The sequence below is a fragment of the Gadus morhua genome, chromosome 13 (assembly GCF_902167405.1).
Source record: "Gadus morhua chromosome 13, gadMor3.0, whole genome shotgun sequence".
In the NCBI taxonomy this organism is placed as follows: Eukaryota; Metazoa; Chordata; class Actinopteri; order Gadiformes; family Gadidae; genus Gadus; species Gadus morhua.
In genome coordinates, this window is record NC_044060.1 from 16,387,402 (window position 1) to 16,409,566 (window position 22,165).

The 22,165-nt window shown below is 42.6% G+C and overlaps 2 protein-coding genes across 2 annotated transcripts; one reads left to right on the top strand and one right to left on the bottom strand.

Annotated features, from left to right (window-relative positions):
- Nucleotides 1-14,683, top strand: mmel1 (membrane metallo-endopeptidase-like 1). Its single transcript, XM_030374942.1, has 24 exons — nt 1-169; nt 2,037-2,212; nt 2,480-2,524; nt 2,914-2,973; nt 3,216-3,377; nt 3,713-3,793; nt 4,105-4,200; nt 4,967-5,085; nt 5,456-5,521; nt 5,611-5,745; nt 6,012-6,101; nt 6,747-6,883; nt 7,013-7,106; nt 7,514-7,642; nt 7,862-7,960; nt 8,065-8,148; nt 8,259-8,362; nt 8,597-8,655; nt 9,004-9,123; nt 9,338-9,471; nt 9,590-9,655; nt 9,837-9,932; nt 10,573-10,649; nt 10,741-14,683. Exons 2-24 carry the CDS (start codon nt 2,056-2,058, stop codon nt 10,838-10,840), a joined length of 2,310 nt encoding a protein of 769 aa, XP_030230802.1. The 5' UTR covers nt 1-169; nt 2,037-2,055; the 3' UTR covers nt 10,841-14,683.
- Nucleotides 14,684-14,968: 285 nt separating this feature from the next.
- Nucleotides 14,969-21,321, bottom strand: prxl2b (peroxiredoxin like 2B). The gene is made up of 7 exons (XM_030375562.1): nt 21,076-21,321; nt 20,236-20,440; nt 20,001-20,052; nt 19,851-19,914; nt 18,684-18,759; nt 17,272-17,390; nt 14,969-15,281 (listed from the first exon to the last, which is right to left on the bottom strand). The coding sequence occupies exons 1-7, from the start codon at nt 21,226-21,228 to the stop codon at nt 15,255-15,257; spliced, it is 696 nt and encodes a 231-aa protein (XP_030231422.1). The 5' UTR covers nt 21,229-21,321; the 3' UTR covers nt 14,969-15,254.
- Between the last annotated feature and the right edge of the window lie 844 nt (nt 21,322-22,165).

Sequence of the window (22,165 nt, forward strand, 5' to 3'; positions counted from 1 at the left end):
TCGCTCCATGAGCAGCCCAGTAGACACACACTGTGCATTGCTTCTCCCTACCATCCAGCAGCACAGTCTCATTTCTCCACACACCAGCTCTGAGTGGAAGCTCAGCAGGGGTGTCTGGGATAACCGCACGGAGGCTCTGGCGACGACTCTCTACAATCCAAAGATAAAGGTAAGCAGTGATTCTCTTTGTCAGTGTGCATGTGTGTACATCTATAGGAAACCAACAATGTTGAATGATCAGCCAACTACAATTTGGTTGTTTGTATACCATTTCAAACACACACACACACACACACACACGCACACAGAATGATACGCACGCAAATTAAGTGGTGGATTGGATCACAGGTACCAGTTAAAATTGTAGTCCAAATGTGCATTTACGAAGCAGACACATTTTTGAAAAACAAAACTTTATGTAGTGAATCATTGGATAAGATAGGCTGAGCGTTGCAATGGCTTGTGCCTGGTGTCTTTGTTTTTCGGCTGTACATGTGCTTGACAATAGATGTCAATTATGAGAGTATGGACAGAACAGAGCAGGTCACATTGGTGACCTGTCACAGCCAGTGCAATAAGCCTTGTTTTTGTGTACGAGTTACTGAATCAAGAGTAGTGACGTGGAACTGACCAAAAACAATCACTTGTAATCCTACCCGGAAAATACAGTTAAAGCAGCTTAAAGTATTTCCATCGGTTCAAATGTCCGTTATTATGTATAAACGTTGACCCACAGAACTTTTAAACCACTGCACGATTTCAACACACATTGGCATCTGTATTTCTCTTCCTCCTTTTTGTAAATAAAGAATTAACTAATCAATACTTCATACATTATTCACTTGTTATATATTATTCACATGTCATGAACAGTAAAATAATTACGCAGTGTTTTCAGCACACCACCGTACGTAACAGAGAAACCACAAGACCCAATCTGGCATTGTTTGCTTTTCCGTCCTCTCCTTCCTCTCCTCCTTCCTCCTCTTCCTCTTCTTCTTCTATTCTTCTTTGGCTGTGGTTGCATCTCATATCGATCCCTGAATGTCTGTCAGCGACTCCTCCTCCTCCTGACCGGTGTCAGAGGGTGTCTAACCCCCCCCCCCCCCCTTTGCTCGAGTGCACATCCATCATGGTGGGTTGGCGACACACATGTGCCCATGTGTATTCATGGGTAGCAGCTGATGGCGGGGGCGGCGGTGGTAGTGGCGGTGGTGGATAGTGGGAGGGGCGGGGGGGCGGGCAAAGCAGCACGAAAGGCGTTGATTTAGCGCCGCGCCGGTCGGCAGGGCCCCATAATGACAGAGCGATAGGCTGCTTACGGAGGGAACAGGTGCTCAGGAGTGACGAGATGCCTTGCCAGGCCGCCCGAGATGCCGCAGGTGATTGTGGTTTTGTTACCTCCACAAACACTCATCAGCAATATTGTGCTTCACGTGTAAGTAATGATTAGGAGGAGGAAAAATGAAACCCTCTCGCTCTCTCTCTCTATCTCTCTCCTTCTCTCACGCTCTCGCTCTCTCTCTTTCTTTCATACTGGGGATTTATTGATTCTGGAGACAGGGAAGAAAAGACACACACACACACACAGACAGAAAGGAAGAATGAAAATAATCCAGTCACCACGCATAATATTTCAAACTGATTTTGGTTTTTGGAGGACAGTGTGCTGGTCTGTTTGCATGTGATCACTCATTCCCTAAAACAACGCAATACTATATATGAATCTGTCACACGCGTCATGATCAACAGATGCAGTCTGCTGATACAGCCGGACCCAATCTCCTAAGTGACATATGCCTTCCTTTCCCCATGCATGATCACACACAGCTCCTAAACACAACCTTTTAGAGTTTCTATGGATCTGAACAACCATGTCCAAAGGCTCTGGTGCTGTAGGACCTCAAAACAAAACATTTGATTCATCAGTGTCGTGCATTTGTAGGTGTGCAGCATTTCGCATCGCAGTGAGCAGCCCACACACACATGGATTCCTAGCGTCCCTTCTCACTCCATGCCATTCCATGCCATTCCAGAACACCGGTGGAGGGGAGAATGGGCAAATCAGAAAGTCAAATGGACATCATGGAGAAATCAAGCAAACCAGGGAAGCGCCGTTGGACCATCGCAGAGATCAGCCTGTCTGTTCTGCTGCTGCTGCTCAGCTGTGCCTTGGCAGGGCTAATAGTGCTCTATACGTCGGCTGTGAAGGGTAGGCTACCGGAACACATTCACAAAAATACCCAAACACCTCTCACCCACCCAGGGTCAGTGGGCGATAATGTTTTATGAGCGCGTAATAAGATGAGGTGAAGAAGCCATGCCAATTTCTTTAACATGTTGCACATCTTGCCGCGGCTTCTATTGCTGTTTGTGAGTGGAAAGTGTTGCAACTGCTGTAATAAAGCCTCATTGTTTTCAGTACCGTTGTGTTCATCGCTCACTGGGGACCATCTTGAACTGTTGTTTCCATTCACAGAACAATCCAACAGGACTGGTGTCTGGACTAGCTCCACGGACAAGGGTGAGCGCTGGTTCAGGAGGATTGGAAAGCCGCAACTCTGATGATAATAGCTGCACAATGGTCCCCATCATGAATGAATTTCCTCTGCCATCTAAGCCAGACCTCCTTCTTAATTCCCCCGCACTGCCTGATAAGCAGTGTCGGACAAAAGTAACAAACAAGCATCGCTCAGTTCTGACATAACCGCCTCAGACCAGACACATTGACCTCCATCTGGTCGAAGCCTGTTCTTTCCCGCCGCCACGTTTTCAAAATACAAAATATGACCCCCCTCAATACGACCGCTAGCCTACATCTCGTGGTTGGGGGGTGTTGGGGGTTGGGATGCTAATCAGGCTAATTTCCTGTCTTGTCCTTACTCTAACTCTCAGCCCGTATTATATTTGCAGGGCAGCAGCACGGCTCCAACATCAACAACGTGTGCACGACCGCAGAGTGTGTTGTTGCAGGTGAAAGCTCGGCACTGTTCCATTCCATTTCTCTTTTGATTTTCCATATAACTTCCAACTCCAGTACAACAATCTGAACATCCCAATACGAATGAATGATGAACTCCCTGCTTGATTTCATCCAAAAAAACCTTCATGCCTTTCCCCTTCAAGAGAAATATCCCTGAACTAAACATCATCATCTGTCTTTATTTATTTTCATAGATTCTTTCTTGATTTGTTCTTCTGATGTCTCCCTGAAGCCGCGAGACTCCTGCAGAACATGGATGCCTCGGTGAAGCCGTGTGAGAACTTCTACCAGTACGCCTGCGGGGGTTGGCTGGAGCGCCATGTCATCCCAGAGACCAGCTCCCGTCACAGTGTGTTTGACATTCTGGGGGACAAGCTGGAGATTGTCCTCAAAGGTCAGCTCAAACAGACACACGTGCACAGAAACACACAAGCACAAACATATAAATATATATATACAGTATGTATATTCACACACAAAAACACACACACACACACACACACACATACACGCACACACACACACACACACACACACACACACACACACACACACACACACACACACACACACACACACACACACACACACACACACACACACACACCTGGAGAGTGTACACGGAACAGCTTGGCATCATTACCGCTGTGATTGGGACTGCTTTTGGTGTCCTCAGAGAGTGTCCGTTACAGCGAAGACTTTGAACTTTGTTCGTCATCCGTTTTGCAGGTGTTCTGGAGACTGAGAACGAGGAGGACAGGGTGGCTATACGCAAGGCCAAGACACTTTACAGCTCCTGCATGAACGAGAGTAAGGATCGCCACTCTCTGCAGCCCTCTTTTGCCATTAAACTTGACATAAGCCTCAAATATAAGACATAAAAACAAGTTGTCATCTAAAATAGATGGCCGGAAAAGTAATGTCAAACATAAAACGTGTATCCCCTGTGCTTCTTCTCTTTCGGACTGCCAGTAGAACTGACTGGAGGCCACTGGAGCCATCTGTCTTGTTACTATTATCTGGACAAAGCGAGTGTTGCCCTGCAGCTCCAGTTGGAGGGATGCTTTAACACTGTAAAACCGCTTCCCTCTGATGGCTTGTGGTGGGCTTTCTGTTGGCAGGTCTGATAGAACAGCGGGACTCCCAGCCTCTGTTGAGGCTCATTGAAAGTATCGGAGACTGGCCAATTGCCTCCGATGATTGGAACACGACCACAGGTAATATAAAGCTGACTATAGAGGGTAACCAAATACTGCGGATCAGCATCTTTTAGCATCGCATGTCATCGCAAATCATCACAATTGCCTGTGTTTCACCACAGATGGTGCTGTCGCTGTGATTTGATCTGCTGTTTGATTTGCTATTGAGTAACTATCCAGAGATTAGTCAAAGTATGTGCAAACATGTCCTAGATAGACAAGACACTTCTAAACTGATTTACACAGAAGTGTTCTTGTGTGAGCTGCAGCTCACTGGGCAGATTTACACTACACAATCTATCCTCTTTGGTTCAGACCCCCAAACTCTAGAAGTTTCTCTGTGTGCGTTCAGTAACATTTGGCTGAGCTCGGTTCTGGGATAAGCCAGTCATATAGATGGGGATGGCAGTGCTAGTGTTGGTGGTGGCGGTGGCTTCTCTATCAGGATTGCAACCCTGGGTTTAAATAGAGCTTCTTTGAGCTTGGTCTGTCCTGTAATTAAATGTAAGCACTGTGGCTCACACAGTATTAGCCATGCGTATCTGCAGGCACATTTATGAGTGGCCGGGTAATTCTGCTGGCAGGACAATGTTTTATTTCTTGTGAGAAGAGGCAGTCTGCTTTCATCAAAACCTGTCAGGCCTAATCTTGGGCAGGCATGGCTCTCGCTCGGTAACTGTCTCTCTTTCTCTCTCCGTCTCTCTCACTCTCTTTCTGTCTCTCTCTCTCTCTTTCTTTCTCTGTGAATGATGGAATGGTTTCCATGAGTTTGTTCTCATTACAGAGGAGGCGTGGAGTCTGGAGGACGAACTGGCAACACTCACATCTCGCTTTCATAAGAAGGTGCTGCTGGACATGTACGTGTGGACGGACGACCGAGACTCCTGTCGCCATATCATTTACGTAAGATCAGCTGGCAGGACAGCAATTATAAAGCACTGAAGCCCATAACCAATGGGCTGTATTCATTATTTAATGCGCACATTCTTATGACGATTGTGAATCGAGAATGCACAGATGTAAAGCGCTTACGCGTCTTTGGATGATAGGGAAGCAAAGGGTGGTCGTGGCCAAGGTGTTTGACTCCATAAATTTGGTTCCCCAATGTCTGCAATCTAGCAGTAGGCATCCTTCAGCAAGATGCCTCACCCTCTACCTTCTCCTGAATAACCTCTATCTGAATCCACTGTGGATCTCTCTGGGTCCAAAGTGTCTGCTGAAATGTAAACAGTTACACACAAATCATACATGTAATTTGCTTCGTTATTGACAGATTGACCAGCCTGGTCTTGGAATGCCATCCAGAGACTATTATTTCAACGATGGAAATTACCAAAAGGTCAACTCAACTTTGTCAAAACATTGATTGATTCAGTAGCGCTGAAAATGATTTGCACCGTTCATCGACTTTTCATCTCCACACCGCAGGTACGAGAGGCCTATCTGCATTTCATGGTTTCCATCGCCAAAATCGCCCGAGAGGACCGGAACCTGACCCAAGACGACGACCGCGTGTGGGAGGAGATGGGGCAGGTGCTGGATCTGGAGACAGATATTGCAAACGTGAGTGGATAGCATCGGAAATGAAATTACAATAACCGATAAGCCTCCTCTCAGATTGGATCCAATAAAACACATCAAACTTGTCCAGGGTTTAGCGCCAGAAGCTCATGGCTAGACGAGATGAGAGTGGCTATTTTTGCACCGGCCGTAATGAGTATAATGGGACAGGCTTTAGTGGATGGAGGAAATGTGTGGTCAACTGATAATGTCACAGACGGCTTGTCATTGTCATTGTTGTTATTGTTGTTGTTGTTGTCACTGAGCAGGCCACGTCCCCGGTGGAGGAGCGGCAAGATGTCACGGTTCTTTACAACCGGATGACCCTGGCAGAGCTCCAGGACTCCTTCAAGTTCAACGTGAGTGGGCCCATCAGTCAGTAAGCGAGACGGCTTGACTAGCACAGTTACAGCATGATTACAGCCTGCACTGCCAAACACCAGGCAGGAAGGGGAAAACATGTTGGAATGCCCCCTTAAAGGTTGTATCAGCGATTCTAGGCCGAAACATAAATGATCACATTCAACTAATCTTTCCTCACGATCTGCTAGCTATGCGCCACATAAACAGGCCGTCAAAAAAAACGGGTATCTGTAAGCAGCCTATGCTCCGAGATCTTACACAAAAACAAATGGTACTGCCAACCACTCAAAACCATAATAAATAGTATTCCAACCAATTACCGACAGGGGTGGGTGTTGTGGTTTTTTTGCGCTGCGATCATGATAGTTTTAACTGGATACACGAAACACGGAAGGGAGGGGCGAGCTGGCTCTGTTTGTTTGGGATCTCGCTTCTAATACCAACAGAAGTGACGTCAGCCAACATCGCTGATACAACCTTTAAGATCATTCTCAGCTTGAGGATATGTTGACAATATTTAGTAAAAAAAAAAGGACTTGAAAGGTATATTATATTGATACAATTATTTTATGAAGGGGTAGGTGAAAACAATTTCACTAGCGTTGAACATGGGTTTTAAATGGTGTGTTCCTTTGTCCCAGGGTTTTAACTGGACTAGATTCATCCAAGGTGTACTGTCCAGTGTGTCCATCAAAATACAGCCTGAAGAGGACGTGGTGGTCTACAGCTCTCCATACCTGGAGAAAATGAATGAGGTTTTAGCCAAACATAGTGTCAGGTCAGTCCATCCCCCCACCCTCCCTTTACATTGACCCATCCTCCTATCTTCCCACCAACCCACCCGTCCATCCATCCTTAGTCATCACAGCATGCAGGTGCTGAGATTGACTCGTGTTGATTCCTCCAGAACTATGCAGAACTACCTCACCTGGCAGCTCATCCTTGATCGAATCAACAGCCTGAGTCGCCGCTTCAAGGAAGCCAGAGCACACTACAGAAAGGTGAGGCTGAAGGCACTGCAGACAGACATTACAGCTGCCCACTGTGATACTATTGCTATATCACCATATCAGGCCTTTCAGTATGCTTGTGTGTGCGCCCAATTTGTGCAAGGCCCTTATGTAGTAATCCCTGATGCAAAGTGTGTGTGTGTGTGTATGTGTGCGTATGCGTCACGCGTGTGTATTTGTGTGTGTGTGTCTGTGTGTGTTTGTGCATTTGTGTGTACGTGTGTATGTGTGTATGTACATGTGTGTGTGTTTTGTGTTTGTGTTTGTGCGTGTGCGTGCATGTGCATATGTATATGTGCGTGTTTGCATATGTGTGTGTGTGTGTGTGTGTGTGTGTGCGCGCGTGTGCGTGTGTGTGCGTGTGTGCGCGTGTGCGCGTGTGTGTGTGTCGGGGCTAGGCTCTGTTCGGCACCACGGTAGAGGAGGTGCGTTGGCGTGACTGTGTGCGCTACGTCCAAAGCAGCATGGAGAACGCGGTGGGGGCGCTGTACGTGCGCGAGACCTTCGCTGGAGAGAGCAAACGCATGGTGGGTTCAGCCGTCTGGTCGGAGGTTTCGATCACTCAACAGAAGAGGTGCTGCTGGGGCTGTTGAATTTAGAAGGCATTCGGACACGTGAACCTTCACTATGTACCACTGGGAGTCATGCTGGCTACTAAGTGGAAATAACCCTCTGGGAACTATTCAAACCACATTCTGTCTTTACAAATCCACGTTCTAGATAAAGTTTGACATGTCTGTATCCAGGTCAGTGACCTCATCAGTAAGATCCAAGAAGCCTACGTGGAAACCTTGGAGGAACTGAGCTGGATGGACGCGCCCTCCAAGGAGAAGGCCAGAGAGAAGGTGACCACGCCCTCACACACACACACACACACACACCCTGCTGTCAGAGAGGAGGGGCCGATGGAATCTGCTGTTGGTTGACTCCACTTGTTCATCTACTGCAGGCCATGGCCATAAAGGAACACATTGGGTATCCAGACCACATTCTGGAAAAGAACAATCAGAAGCTGGATGAGGAGTATGCCCATGTAAGTAGGAATTGTTTGTCAGATCCGTCCGTCTGTCTGTTCGACCACTGGAATATGTTTCTGAACGTACAGTATTTGCAATTACCTTCCACATTTTTTCTCCTCTGTAGCTTAATTTTACAGAAGATAACTACTTTGAGAACATCCTTGAAAACCTCCAGTGTGAGGCACATAAAAGCCTGAAGAAACTCAGAGAACCAGTTGACTCAGACCTGTGAGTTATATCACACAACAACACCTACTATCACTACTACTACTACTACTACTACTACTACTACTACTACTACTACTACTACTACTACTACCACCACCACTGGGTCACTAATGTAGTAGTATAATAATATCATGATTATACACATCAACATTGACTCAAATGGCCCAACCATCATCACCATAATAGAAAGCGTATGTTCAGCCAGCTTAGTCACCCCCCTCTGTGTTTATTTAGATGGATCATTGGTGCTGCTGTAGTGAATGCGTTTTACTCACCAAACAGAAACCAGATCGGTAAGACAACCCCCCTTTCCCCTTTTCACAAAGCCTCAATCCCATTCTGACGAAAGATAAGATAATAAATAAATGAGATAGATGAGGTTCAAGAACCAGGACCCCTCATATTGGGAAACATTTGTAATGGTCCTATGCCAAATGCAATGCTATTGAGAATCGGATGATGGAGAACAGAAAGGAGTGTTTCGCCAGAACACAAGAATAAGCAGGAAATATGTGAATGGATGCTTACTCAGCTGATGCTAAAGCACTAACTGAATAATACTATTAAATAATCCTATATCTTCAGACTCCTTCATATCCTTGCTCCTGCTGAATCTGCTCTTTTTTCTTTTCTTGTTTCAGTATTTCCTGCAGGTATTCTGCAGCCACCTTTTTTCAGTAAGCATCAGCCGCAGGCCCTCAACTTTGGCGGGATTGGCATGGTGATTGGACACGAGATCACACATGGGTTTGATGACAATGGTGGGCAGGATGGATAACTCATCGTTTTCCTCTTCATAATGATCATTCCTTTAAACTTCAAATTGCACCATTCTTTCGTGTTTTGACGGTTGCTGACAACATCATCACATCATTGCATTGGGATTCTTTCTCCGGGGGGGTTTGTGAGATGTTTCTCGACTATGTCACTGTTTTTGGGTAAACAGTGTTTGACTGATTTTCTTTTTGGTTGCAGGGCGCAATTTTGACAAGGACGGTAACATGCTCAACTGGTGGAGTAATTACTCTGCCGAGCACTTTAAAGAGCAGTCCCAGTGCATGGTGCAACAGTATGGGAACTTCCACTGGAAGCTTGCAGGTGGACAGAATGTAAGTCGAGTATTAATATTATTATGTGTGATATCCGGACTAGCGATAAATAGCATGCATGTTAGGATATAGTGACTAACTTGTGTTTTTAATGACTAACTAATGTGTGTGATATCAGGTCAGCGGTATCAGTACACTGGGGGAAAACATTGCCGACAATGGAGGAGTGAGGCAAGCTTTTAAGGTAGGATGTTTGCCATCAGCCACCATTCGACTTGAAAAGGCCATAATTAAAATTGTTTCCTGTGTGTGTGTGTGTGTGTGTGTGTGTGTGTGTGTGTTTGTGTGTGTGTGTGTGTGTGTGTGTGTGTGTGTGTGTGTGTGTGTGTGTATGTGTGTGTGTGTGTGTGTGTTTGTTTGTCTAGGCTTATCTGAAGTGGGTGGCTACAGAAGGTGAAGAGCCTCATTTACCCGGACTAGACCTGAATCACAAACAGCTTTTCTTTCTTAACTTTGCCCAGGTAACAAAAAAAAAACACTCTCCAAAGCACATTCCAGGTGTCAAATATAATTTTCGTATAACCTTATGTATTTACTTTCTTCTTTCAACGTTCCGGAGAACAAAAACTCCCTTAAGTATATTTTTTTATAATATACTGTCTGTTCTTCACAAATAAACAATAAGGAATGTGGGGGTGGTCGTTGAGGGACCGAGTGCTACAAGATTTCTCCATTGAACTTGATAGGACTTGCCAAAGAAAAGATTTCTGTTGGGCCAGAGAAAATACAGCACAACCAGAAACAGGTCACTAGTCAGTTAGTCAGAATACAGGCCCTAAATAAACAGGTTTTATCGACACACTATATAAGCGTTACACACTCCACTGAGAGTTAAGTCGGAGGGAGGGTCAATGAATAAATCATGTTAGCTAGCTCAATGAAAGAAAACAAATGTCCTGTTCCTGTTCATTATCATAACATGCAGCAGTGAATCGTTTTTCAAAGATCTCACTGCATTTACATTGATTATAAAACATAAAGAAGGGCCAAATTTGGAAAGCCAAATATGTTTCTTAGAGTCTATTGTTACCGCTGATTTTCAACAACATTCATGGTCACCAGAAGATCTTTCAGTCCAAACTACCACAATTGTTTTCCCAGGTTTGGTGCGGTGCCTATCGCCCTGAGTATGCTAGCCAGTCCATCAAAACCGACTCCCACAGTCCCCTAGAATACAGGTCAGTCCACACATTGTTATCATGACATATCATCATTTAGATTCAAGATTGATTCAGCATGCTTTACACCTGATATGTCTCCTTTGTTCAGAGTTCTTGGATCCCTGCAGAACTTTGAAGCCTTCTCCGAGGCGTTCCAGTGTGAAAAAGGCAGCCTTATGAATCCTGAGATGAAATGCCGGGTCTGGTAGACCATTCTGGTACTTTTGCTATTTATTGCTATGGATAACTCATAAAAGCTTGTGAAAATCTTGAAACCAACAGAGATATCCTGCGTGAACTCCATCTGCAATAACTCTCTCTCTCTATATATATATGTATTTACATGGCGAAAGATCACACATTTACATATTAACATTCTCTTGAGAAAACTCGAGCTGTTGTTTCGAGACTGGACGCGTATACACGTATGTCAGTGAACACACAGAAAGGAATAGAGTATTGCTGCTCATATTTGAAGTCTTGCTTGTGGTCACTGGTCTCTGCTTACAAACGGTCACACTGTGTCCTTCTGGGGGCGTAAGTGAAAACAGCTACGTAAAACAAACAAACCATGAGCGTGATGAACGCTGAGGCTGACAGCTGGGCTTAACGGGCTTTACCAACACTTCTTGAATTAGTCCTTTCGAAATATGGGGAAGGATCTTTGTGATTATTCCCGAACTGTGGGCACATAGTTGCCTTGTTGTGTTTGCTTTTATTCTCTTTGAGTCAAAACGTTGAACAAGAAGAACAAGCACCAGTGTCGTTCGGCCGAAAGCTTGAAAAAGAGATAAATGTGTGATGGGAGTTTTGCTGAAGCAGAGCTAAATATAATTAGTCACACTATGAGGCTTTAGTCATTCACTGTAAAATTAAAGAAATTACATGAAGACTTTAAGACTGTTAAATCTTTCCAGCTTTAAAAAAAAAAAAAGAGACATTTATTAAAATACTGACAGATTAACATATCTTTTTACAGTGAACTTGTACAGCGTGACTACATTTAAAATGTAAAAGCTATTAAGAATTTGTATTCATACCGCATATCATCCAAACTCCATTCTCTCACAGTCGAATTGCAAGTTTATGCCATCGGGCATGGTGTTACAGTCATGGGAGGTAGAGGCACAAGTGGGGTTTCTGTATGCCTGAACACTATTCCTCAAAGGTTATACAAGTGTCGGCAATACCTTGGAGAGTAAAAGTTCGCCCAAATGCAGATTGGACTAAAATGTATGGCTTATTTTACTATAATAATAAAATCTTGTATCCTATCTGTTAGTTAAGGAAAGCCTTAACATTTGGGACTGAATATGGTCTAACTGATACTCCAACCCATACCCCAGACGTCCCCTGGACTCCCTCGGCCCATTCTACCTTGTGTTGTCAAATAGGACATGACCTTTGACCTGTGTGCCGTTTATGTTACGTACATGTTCTTATCAAGTCTCTAATAACCAAGTGTGTTTGTGGTTCAAGTGATAGATACACATTTCTGGACAACAATAGATATATCCTTTTTGATAAAAATCTGTGAGTTTACGTTTTGATATACAAAGTGACACAAATACTCTTTGGTCAAGGAAAAAAATGAACAGCCGTTGTTTTACTGGAAGCTTTGTGACCCCAGCCGTGAGGCGACGAGTTCGGTGACGGTCGCGTACTGTTGAACTCTCTTGGAAACCTTTTATCCAAGAGGCTCGTCGTTAGTGGCCACAGACGAATTAGTGAGAAAGCAGAGTGCCGGAGAGGGATTATCTGGACATGTATCAAAGGAAGTGGGCTACCTTGAACCATATTGATCAGCGGTGTGCACATGAAAGAAAAAGAGGCAGAGAAATAGAGAGACAGAGCGAGAGAGGGAGAGGGAGAGCGAGAGAGAGAGAGACGAGAGAGAGAGCGAGAGTGGGAGAGCGGTCGCTTTGTGCCGGAGCGTGTTGCCCACAGAGATGAAGCTGGCCACTCTGGGTCCTAGGGTTTAGCGTGGCCATTACGGAGTCGCGCGGGGCAGGGGGGGTGTCTGGTCTGTTATTTTCTACCTTGATTAACGGGTAATGACAGTGGAACACGGGAGCAGTACATAGAGAAGACAGAGAGAGGGTTGACTTGACTATATGACCAATCAGGTTAGCCCGTGGAGTTGTTGTTGTTGTTGTTGCGGCAGCAGCGACAAAGGAACATCTGGCTCCAATTGTTCTTCATCATAGGGTTGTAGGCATTGGGACTGCTCAACAATACAGCACGGGAATAACAGTGTGACGCAGATTTTGCTGATCCGAACCTGTTTTTATAACTTATGCAATATCAATATCATATTCAAGTGTAGCCATGTTGATGTAGCCTATAGGGAAGAATATTGTATTAAGGTCGTAGTTAGTCACTTCTTCAAAACAATTATTTAAATACCAGTTTATATACATTCACCCTCATCTCGAATATAATGTAACTTGTATGTTATGTCTTGTTGCAACCCATTCCCTACTATACAGACTAAGTCTCTCTATCGCTCAGAATAGTGTGTTATGTGGAATCAGTATATTTGAGGAGGAACATCCCCAAGCTCACAATGTATCCTCTCACACTATTGTAAGAGGCTTGGGATAATAGTGGGTCCAAAATGACTTTCATTTACACAAAGTTCCCTGAAACTGAAGTTTCGGAGAGCGCAGGCAATATGCAGTTGGGAAGGGTGATTGACAATCACTATTTAGGTCCAACAAGGGTTCAGATTTGGCAGCTGTATTGCAACTATTTCCTTTAGTGAGCTGTTAAAGTGCAACAACATGAAGTTAGCAAACTCCCCTCTGAAACAAGGTCTCTGGAAAGTGGATCACGTAGTAATTAGGGAGAGCTGAGGTCTGCAGCCGGGGGAGAACCAGGAAACGTAGCATTACTCCAGGTAACCCGACATAACTTTCATGTGGAGGTTAAGCATTGCTGGTGGGCTGGTGGACGTGTGTCACTGAGTACGGACCGAATTAATGCAGCATTTCCAGCTGTTACTCTGTTCTTACACATTGAGAAAAGATTGAATATAATCAACGACACCACTTAGATATAGTACTTATATATTGTTATATATTATGTAACTGAATATATAACTCAAAGATATATTCGTTGTCTATTATATTATCCAGTAATATGGTAGATATTTCGCTGTGACGATGTGAAATAATATGGAGGCCTAATTATAATGTGATATTCATAACATTGAGGTAGATGCAGTGAAGGTCATCGTGTTATTTCCGTGCTGTAACGTTGCTACCGGTCGAAGGTCCCATTGGGGATGCCTTCCTAAGTTCAACATGACTGTTAGTTTGTGGCCATATAGACTGCTACAATGAATGTGCCAATGGAAGCTTTATACGCTCAGCCTGTTTACTCTACATATTGGCCAACACTGTTTCCGACCGGGGGAAATTCAAAACCTCTGTGGCTAGGGACTGTTCAACTTGGAGTACTAATACTGAGAGTCTGTTGCCGTCTACAGCAGCTATTCACTTTTCACTTCAAAAAACATATAAGCTAACCAACAATATAGTTTGGCTTTGATATTTTAGAAGCAACTGCTTGGCCTTTTGTAGATTTTTCTCACTTTCTCTTTACATGTAAGGAAACAGATGAAGAGTCCTTATTGTATAGAGTAAAATAGCTAGGTTATATACAGTGTGATGTTAGACAAAATGTTCGGTATGCCCTGTACAGTCGTGATAACAAATCAACAGAATGCAGAGGTGGGAAAATATATGGCTTGCAAATTCTTAACTGTTCTTTTAGCTTTATATTCCTGTAAAATCATTTTAAGAGTAATCATCAAATGCTAATCCTAATGGTACATATACATTGCTTTATATGTCGGCTATAGAAGCCATAAACCAACCAAACCAGAGAAAGTTTATTTATCTATGTATTTATAATATACCCTTGTTGCTCTGCATAAGTATTAAAGGATGTTATATGAATGTTTCTGCTGCTATGTAATTTTTGAGACTGCTATTTTTGTGCCTCAAATATGTTATAAATTCCATTAAAGTATCTTTACTTGTATGGTCTCAATCTGTACCTTGAATGTATCATTGTATTCACAGACTATGCAAAACATTTGTCTGAATACAGCAATTTAGAAGACGTTTAGCTTTCATTAAATTCACAGTAATCTTGAATGAATAATAATAATAATAAATTAAGTTATGGTTGAAATTATAGAAAATACATCTTCCGATTCATATTTCATGAAGAATAGGATAAAGGTTCTGAGCAGGATACAGAGATATAGTCAATGGCTAAAATTCCTAGTTTTAAAGTAATAATTTCTTGGTATCAAGCATACAAAAGCCTTTTTTAATTTAGTTCTATAGACGTTTATTCCATCATGGACATTCAAAATTATACAGAGAATTCAAATCTATTTAGATATGTAAGACACTTCATAGAATAAGGAAATATCCATACTATATATGTAAATCACAATATTTACAACTATTTCAATCTCACAATTTCACCAAAGACTTAAAAAATGATTGGTGGTGATATAATGATTCACACATGATTTAAAAAACACCCATTTCTTCTCAACAAAGGGACAAAAAGTTCCTCCTGGTGGGATCACAGTCCTTGAGGCCATCATCGCGTACAAACTTCGTCATTGCACTGCAGGGAGTTCAAAATAAATAAAGAAGAGATCAAATTCAGACCAAACCAGTAGAAAAAATCTATTAAATATACAGATATAAGTATAGATTGATAGATCAGCAGTATCAATCACTGGACTGGAATGCCAATGACCTGAATGGTACATGTTGTCCAGGGATAATAGTTCAGACTGGAAGCAAAAACAAATACGAAAGCGGCAAATCAAGTGGCCTACACAGATGTTTCCATACATTAAGGGTTTATGAGCCACATGATAAAGATCTTTCTCCTAGCGTGGTGAATAGCGAGTTAATTCGAGACACTGTGCAGACACTGTAAGTAATCTCACTTTCTGATTCCCCTGGGGCCGAATTCAGTGAGTTGAGGCAGTTTGGGGAAAGAGGAACAAGGAACATTGACTGCTATATATGTACAGTTTTAAAGAGCCACATTAGGTTCTAAATTTGAACCTCCATAATGTTTGTTAAAAAAACAACAGTTAAGTCCACACAGACTTAACTGTCTGTCTGGAACATATGTATATACCATCCCTTATTTTTTCTTTCTAAAATATAGCAGGGAAAACATGCACACACCCACACATTATATTTTTACATAAATTATGTCAGCTCAAAAAAATTTTTTTGAAAGGCCCATACAGCCATACCCATAGGACATAGGAGATTCAGATTCTGCTAATGGGAACCAGACTATGTATTTTGCCATGAAGCTCCAACTGCGTCCCTCAGTCCACCTCAAAGGTGCTCGTATTGCACTTCCCAAATCAACTCGGATTTTAAGCCAGACCTGTGATTCAAAAAGCCAATATTAAATATTGTATCAATAAAAGGATATATGCCCCTGTTGCTCTGCTTCCAGCCTTTGCTATTTTGCTATAAGCACAACAAAATGATAAGTGGGGAACATATGTCTCGGTATGCTGTTTGACAAATGGAATTAGAAGTTCCTGTAAAGTCCTTTACGGGTGAATGGTTAAAGTACCGTCCATGAACTTCGGTGAAATACACAATGCAGTGATAATTCACATTTGGGAAAGACCTGGGCAAACATACGTTAGTCTATGAAGAACCACCTTCCCTTGATGATGGCTAAATTCAAGGAATTGACCATGGGTCTGCCTGTGTGTGTGTATGGGGGCTGATTTGGAGGGACACAGCTTTCTTCCAGAGAAATATCAACACCATCGTCCTACGATGGTTAAATTATAATCGTCACTACATCATGCGTTCATGTGTTTTGATTACATGTCTAAGCCATGAGGATGCTTGGGATCAAGCTGTATTCCTTAGGCTTGAGGCCTCGCCTTGATGACGATCAAATACGATTGAAGCACGTTGGGGAAAGTTTCAAGCCGGTAACGCATCTTGTCATGCTTGCCGTCAAGCCTTGTGACAGCAACACCGGGGTGAGACAATGTTGTTCTTGTTTCCTGAATACTTGAATGACAACCGTCTGTCGTCAGACGCGTCACAGGGATTTCTGAAAGGGACACAACCTTGTGCCATGGCCGCAAGCCTACTCTCGTACGCAGGCCTTTTTAAGAGACCCTGACTGGTCACAAGATCTCCCCAGTATCCACAGGCGACGTGCGTTGGGTCATAGGACCTAGGATGCTATTCCTCTCAACATTGAGCATGAACTGTTTTCTCTTAAATTCTTTGTTTTATAATTTTCCTTAAGCCCCAAGTCGAATGGTCGGAATTGCCATGCATTAAACAGACCTTTGTGTCACATTAGACCCTTTTGACGTGGTTAGGAGATGGTAAAGCCCGTCAAATTAGGTATAAGTGGCAGCTTCTGCGGTCATACCCATGGTCAAGGCATGACAGCAGATAAACCCTCAACAGTTGAACCAGGGGACTTACCCCTGATCACTGGTTATGCCAACTGATCAGAACTGGAAACCTTCAAGTAAGGATTGCAACCACTGAGGTTCAATCCTAGCCAAGATATGTTTTTTACATATCTTATTGTTCTTGGGTCTCACCGACGGCATCTGTCCCTCCTGTGCGTTGGTGGACACACCCAGTGCCTTGGAGATGTCTTCTAAAGGCACAAAGTCTCCTGGGTTGTCCTGGACAAAGTGGAGCAGCACCTTCTCTCCACCTTTTCAATGTGAAAGAAAATAATGCAGCAATGGAAATGTCAACAGATACAGATCATGTATGTATGTGTACTTTACATATTTTGATGGTCAACTTCTGGTCATCGTTATTTTTCTAGCCCCCATTCCCATTTTGTTATACTACACTGCCCTCTAGTGGGAGAGGAGTAACTACCAAGACAAGTGTTAATGAATAACCCTCAAAATGCCAAAAGGTGGGCACGTGGAGGAAAGCACTAGTCTCGAGGTGCTCCCCCCTGCAAAATGTTTTGTATTATTATTTTTTTTATAAAAACCAAAGCCCTATTGGCAAGATGGTAAATCTCATTAGTTTATGAGCTTATCATTTCATTATATTTCAAACCAAACTCAGATTATACCCAATCATTTTCGAATTGCAGGCTTTATTGAATTAATTGAAAATTATTAGTTTTCCTTTATCACCACCCTCTTGATTTTATTGGTTGAATGGCCTTTTTTTCTCAGATGCCGATTTCCAATTAAAACAACCTGTCCCCGTAAGTGAGAGTGGTCTGTCTTTTATTGCGCCGAATTGACGGTGCTTGTGGACGCGCCACTGAGCTGCAGGGGCAAGGGTCGCCAGTGGTTCTTGTGCTGCCTGCTTAATGGGGATTGTTACTAGGTGCTTTGATAAGGATAAATTCATTATCTTAGAGGATGACGGAGTGAGAAAGACAGACAGACAGACAGACAGACAGACAGACAGACAGACAGACAGACAGACAGACAGACAGACAGACAGACAGACAGACAGACAGACAGACAGACAGGTAATTAGTAAGTTACCATGAACTCTATCTCTTACACAGCTAAAACAACTGTTTAGAATTAAGGAAGACAATTTATTTTGTTGTGCCATTTAACGCTTTTTGATTGGCTGAATGAATGAAAACTTTACGTTTATAAGTATTTTATAGTTTGGGGACAAGAGAAAGGGCTTTTTGCACGAGGCTAGGATATGACGGCTTTAAATCCGGCATGCAAGCTATTCACTGTGTCTTTGCTCCATTTTATTGTCCTTAGGATCTGTTAAGGCCGTTTGAAATTTGCCCCTGCCAGTGCCGTCGTTTGGCCCGCTCAAAATATAAAATGAACAACCTAAATTCACACTTGCAGAATCCAATTATTATTATTATAAACTATTCATTTCAGCAGTTTTCTTCTAATTATACCTGTGAAGAAAAGAGAGGCGAACGACACATCTCTTGTTTCGCGCTGGTCCTTATCTCAGTATGTAAGTTGAGCTTTGTTATCTCCTCAATGTCACAGCCTACCTTTTGCAACAATCAGCATTCCTCCACTCTGTAATAAATCCCCTGAGAAGTTCCCCTGGATGCCTTGAGCACTGGCCTGGAAAACAACAGACATGGCAGCTGGTCAGAAGGCCGTACATTCTGTTACATGTTCAGGTTTTAGACAAAACAGGGCACCGGTCTGATGGTAGAAGATCACAAGTAGAGGTTTTGAAGAACAGGTGTCTACACAGCTAGATTTTTTGCTCTCAATTCACTTGGGTTTACTTTGGGTTTAACTTAGTATATGTTCTTTCTTAACTAAAAAGCTTTTAAATGTAGGTAATAAAACCCCTTCCTCTGTGCATATTAGCTGACGCACAGATGTTAGGGATAGAAAGTCATTAATGTGCTCTTGCTAAATCTACTATTCTACTAATTTGTTCTGGTTTCACCCATTTAATATTTCCAGTCAAACAATTGTTTAAGGCTTACAAACAGTACTGCCCAACACAAACTGTGCAAACAAAGGATGAATCAAATTGACCCCATAGTATCCATAGGAACAACAAGTCCAAAGATTGAAGAACCATATTATATTTGGGGGTGTGGCCTAGACAGGTGACGAACAACGTATGGCTGGTTAGAGGAGCAGAGATAACACAGAGACTGTTTGATATTGTGTGTGTTCTCCCTTGCAGCGAGGCTGTGAGCTGGACTAAAGTGAGTCACTGCCTGAATAACTCAAGAAACATGGTGCATAAGCAGCTTCTACGAGCCTGTTGTGTCATTAGCTACAATTAACTTTTTTTTTTTTTTTTTTTAAGACCTCATCAATCTTATACTTAAATACACTACGCAGCGATGTCATCAAGGCAATACACCTTACCTAGCCTCACAAAAATCCACATTGGTCAGATATAAGCACCTTTCTGTCTAGAAGTCTGAAGAGTTCAATCACTTCGGAACCCTGGCTGAACGCTTCGCTGACTGCTTGACAGAAAGTTGCTCATACCTGACAAACCAGATTTATGTGAAAATGGATGTCAAAGAGGATGACCTAAGCTGTCCCTAGATGTCCGATATTGGTGACCTTACCACTATACAAGCAGATAGGACTTACGTTTTAATTAATAGGGCTCTCCATGGAGTGAATTGCAACTAAGAGGCTGCAGTAATGTCAACATCCTCTAGCTTGCTACATCTTACCTTTGCAGCCACAGCTCTCACTTTTTTCCCTAAGCCGGCAGGAACGACACTCAAGGCTGTGTACCTGTGCAGGAAAACAATCAATGAATCCTTGGCATTTTGAAACAGTTTGCAGAATGAGTCTTGAACATACATTTAAGCTACGCTCACCTTTTGAAGCCTAAATCCTTGTAGGTCTTCTTCTTTTCATCAAGATAAAGGGCTTCAGGAGAAATAATTGATAGACAGGCATTAGCTTTGACACTTGTCCTTGGGCCATGCCCACTCTCATGTAAGTTATGTAAAGTTGAATTGTGCAATTCTCATAGAGACCACAGGGGGGAGACAGTGTTGGGACACGTCTTATATTCATCGCATAATAATATGCTGAATGAAAATATCCCACCTCCTTTAAAGAACCCTAGTTCCCTGAAGTCGTGCAGGCCCGTCTCCTCTGGACCGATGCCCACCAGGGCGATGTTGTTAGCTCTCAGGTCGGGCTCCAGTTTGCTTATTTCAGCCGCTGTCCACCGACACACCTGACATCCAAACCGGCGTAGGAAGAACAAGACCACCGTCTGTCCCTTCCATAGAGACTGGATCTCTATATCCTTAAAACAGATATAAACCTTGTAAATTCCACAACAATGAAGATAAATTGGTACTTTATTAATCCCAGAGATTAAATATGGTTTTCACAGCAGAAAGTATACAGGAAAGTAGTTGATACACACTATTTATAACCCACGTTAATTACCAAATAGGCCTGCAAAATATAATTACAGAAGATATATTCATATAAACACAATGAGAGTATTAGCAATGTAAATATAAAAAGTGTATGTCAACAGTTGGAGGTGGATGGTATAAGTGCCCAGTATATGATACATTGAATCCATCGATTAATAACAAAATAGACTTGTCAGGTAACATACCTTGTTAAACAGATCTTATTTGAAGTCATACATCAACACTGTTCTGTAACAGGGTCACATTAGTGTCACTTTATGCATCTGCCTATATGCATTCATAAGCCATTATGGCACCATGGGGGGGGGGGGGGGGGGGGGGGGGCATTCACGACCAATTAAGCTTACAGTAATGCCTTTATTATGCAATTATGTCATTATGGGTGCCCCACATTAGGACAGCCAACAGCTTGAGCTAACTTGTTATGTAGTCATTACGATTAGGCGGATAGGATAGATACCAATGATATAGCTAATGAGACAATAACACAACGTACCTCGCCAGAGTCTGTCTTTTTCAACAGGTTTTTTCCAATTTGAGTTAGATCAATCTTTGCCATTGTTAATGTTGCACTTGTCCAGGAAAAGCGATTTAAACAGCCACCTGAGTAAGCAATTATCTTTCTGTAAACGCAACTGTTACAAAACATTATTTTTTAATATATCCTGATACGCCCAGTAGAGACTATCGGCCAATCATATTTCTATAGTCCGCCCATCGCGGCAAAGTTGACAAAGAGGCGTTGCTTGGCTTGCACAACTCAATGGTATGTATGCAAGTTTATATTCATGGTATTCTACCATTGGCTAAAATTGAGGGCCACCTCCCCCTTGTTACGCCCACATTAAAGTTCAATTCAAGTTCACTAAAGGTATTTCCCCCCACAAGAATAATGCCAGAATTGTAATTCATGTTTAGGCATAAGCCTAAAATATAGCTAGATGATCCAATGGGCCTACAATTAAAATACAGATATTATCCTACAAGCCAAAACACATATTTAGGCCTATTATATGCCTACTATCTATGTGCTCAAATATTATATTTACAGAAAGAAATTTCACATTTAAGTATAATAAACATAAATAAATAACGATATAGGCCTAAGCGCTTAGCTTTACGCGTCTGCTAAATGTCCTTAATGTAAATTTCAATGTAAATGCCGATGGTGGCCAAAATGAGCTTGGTAGAAACGACAGACTATTGACTTCAGTTTTCCTGAAACCTGTATGATTGCCTAGAATGCCTACCACTTTTCTAGTATAAATTACATTCATATTTTTTACTTATATAAACCAAATTATTATTTATATAAATGTCTTTGGCGGAAGGGTACGACACCAGGTGTACTTTCAGTAGGCATGTGCTTGACGGGAAGAGAGAGTATCCTAAAGTGAAGCGTTATGCTGGTCTAACGCATCGCTGTTTCCGGTCCTATGCTTCCTGTGAGCTGTGTACGCCAGGTAACAGCCTCTGGGACGAGAATAATAAGTACATGACACAAATAGCATCAACAACAACGAGAGGAGACTAAATATGGAGCTTTGATGAAAAGCCGGACTAAGCAATATCGAAAACTGGTAACG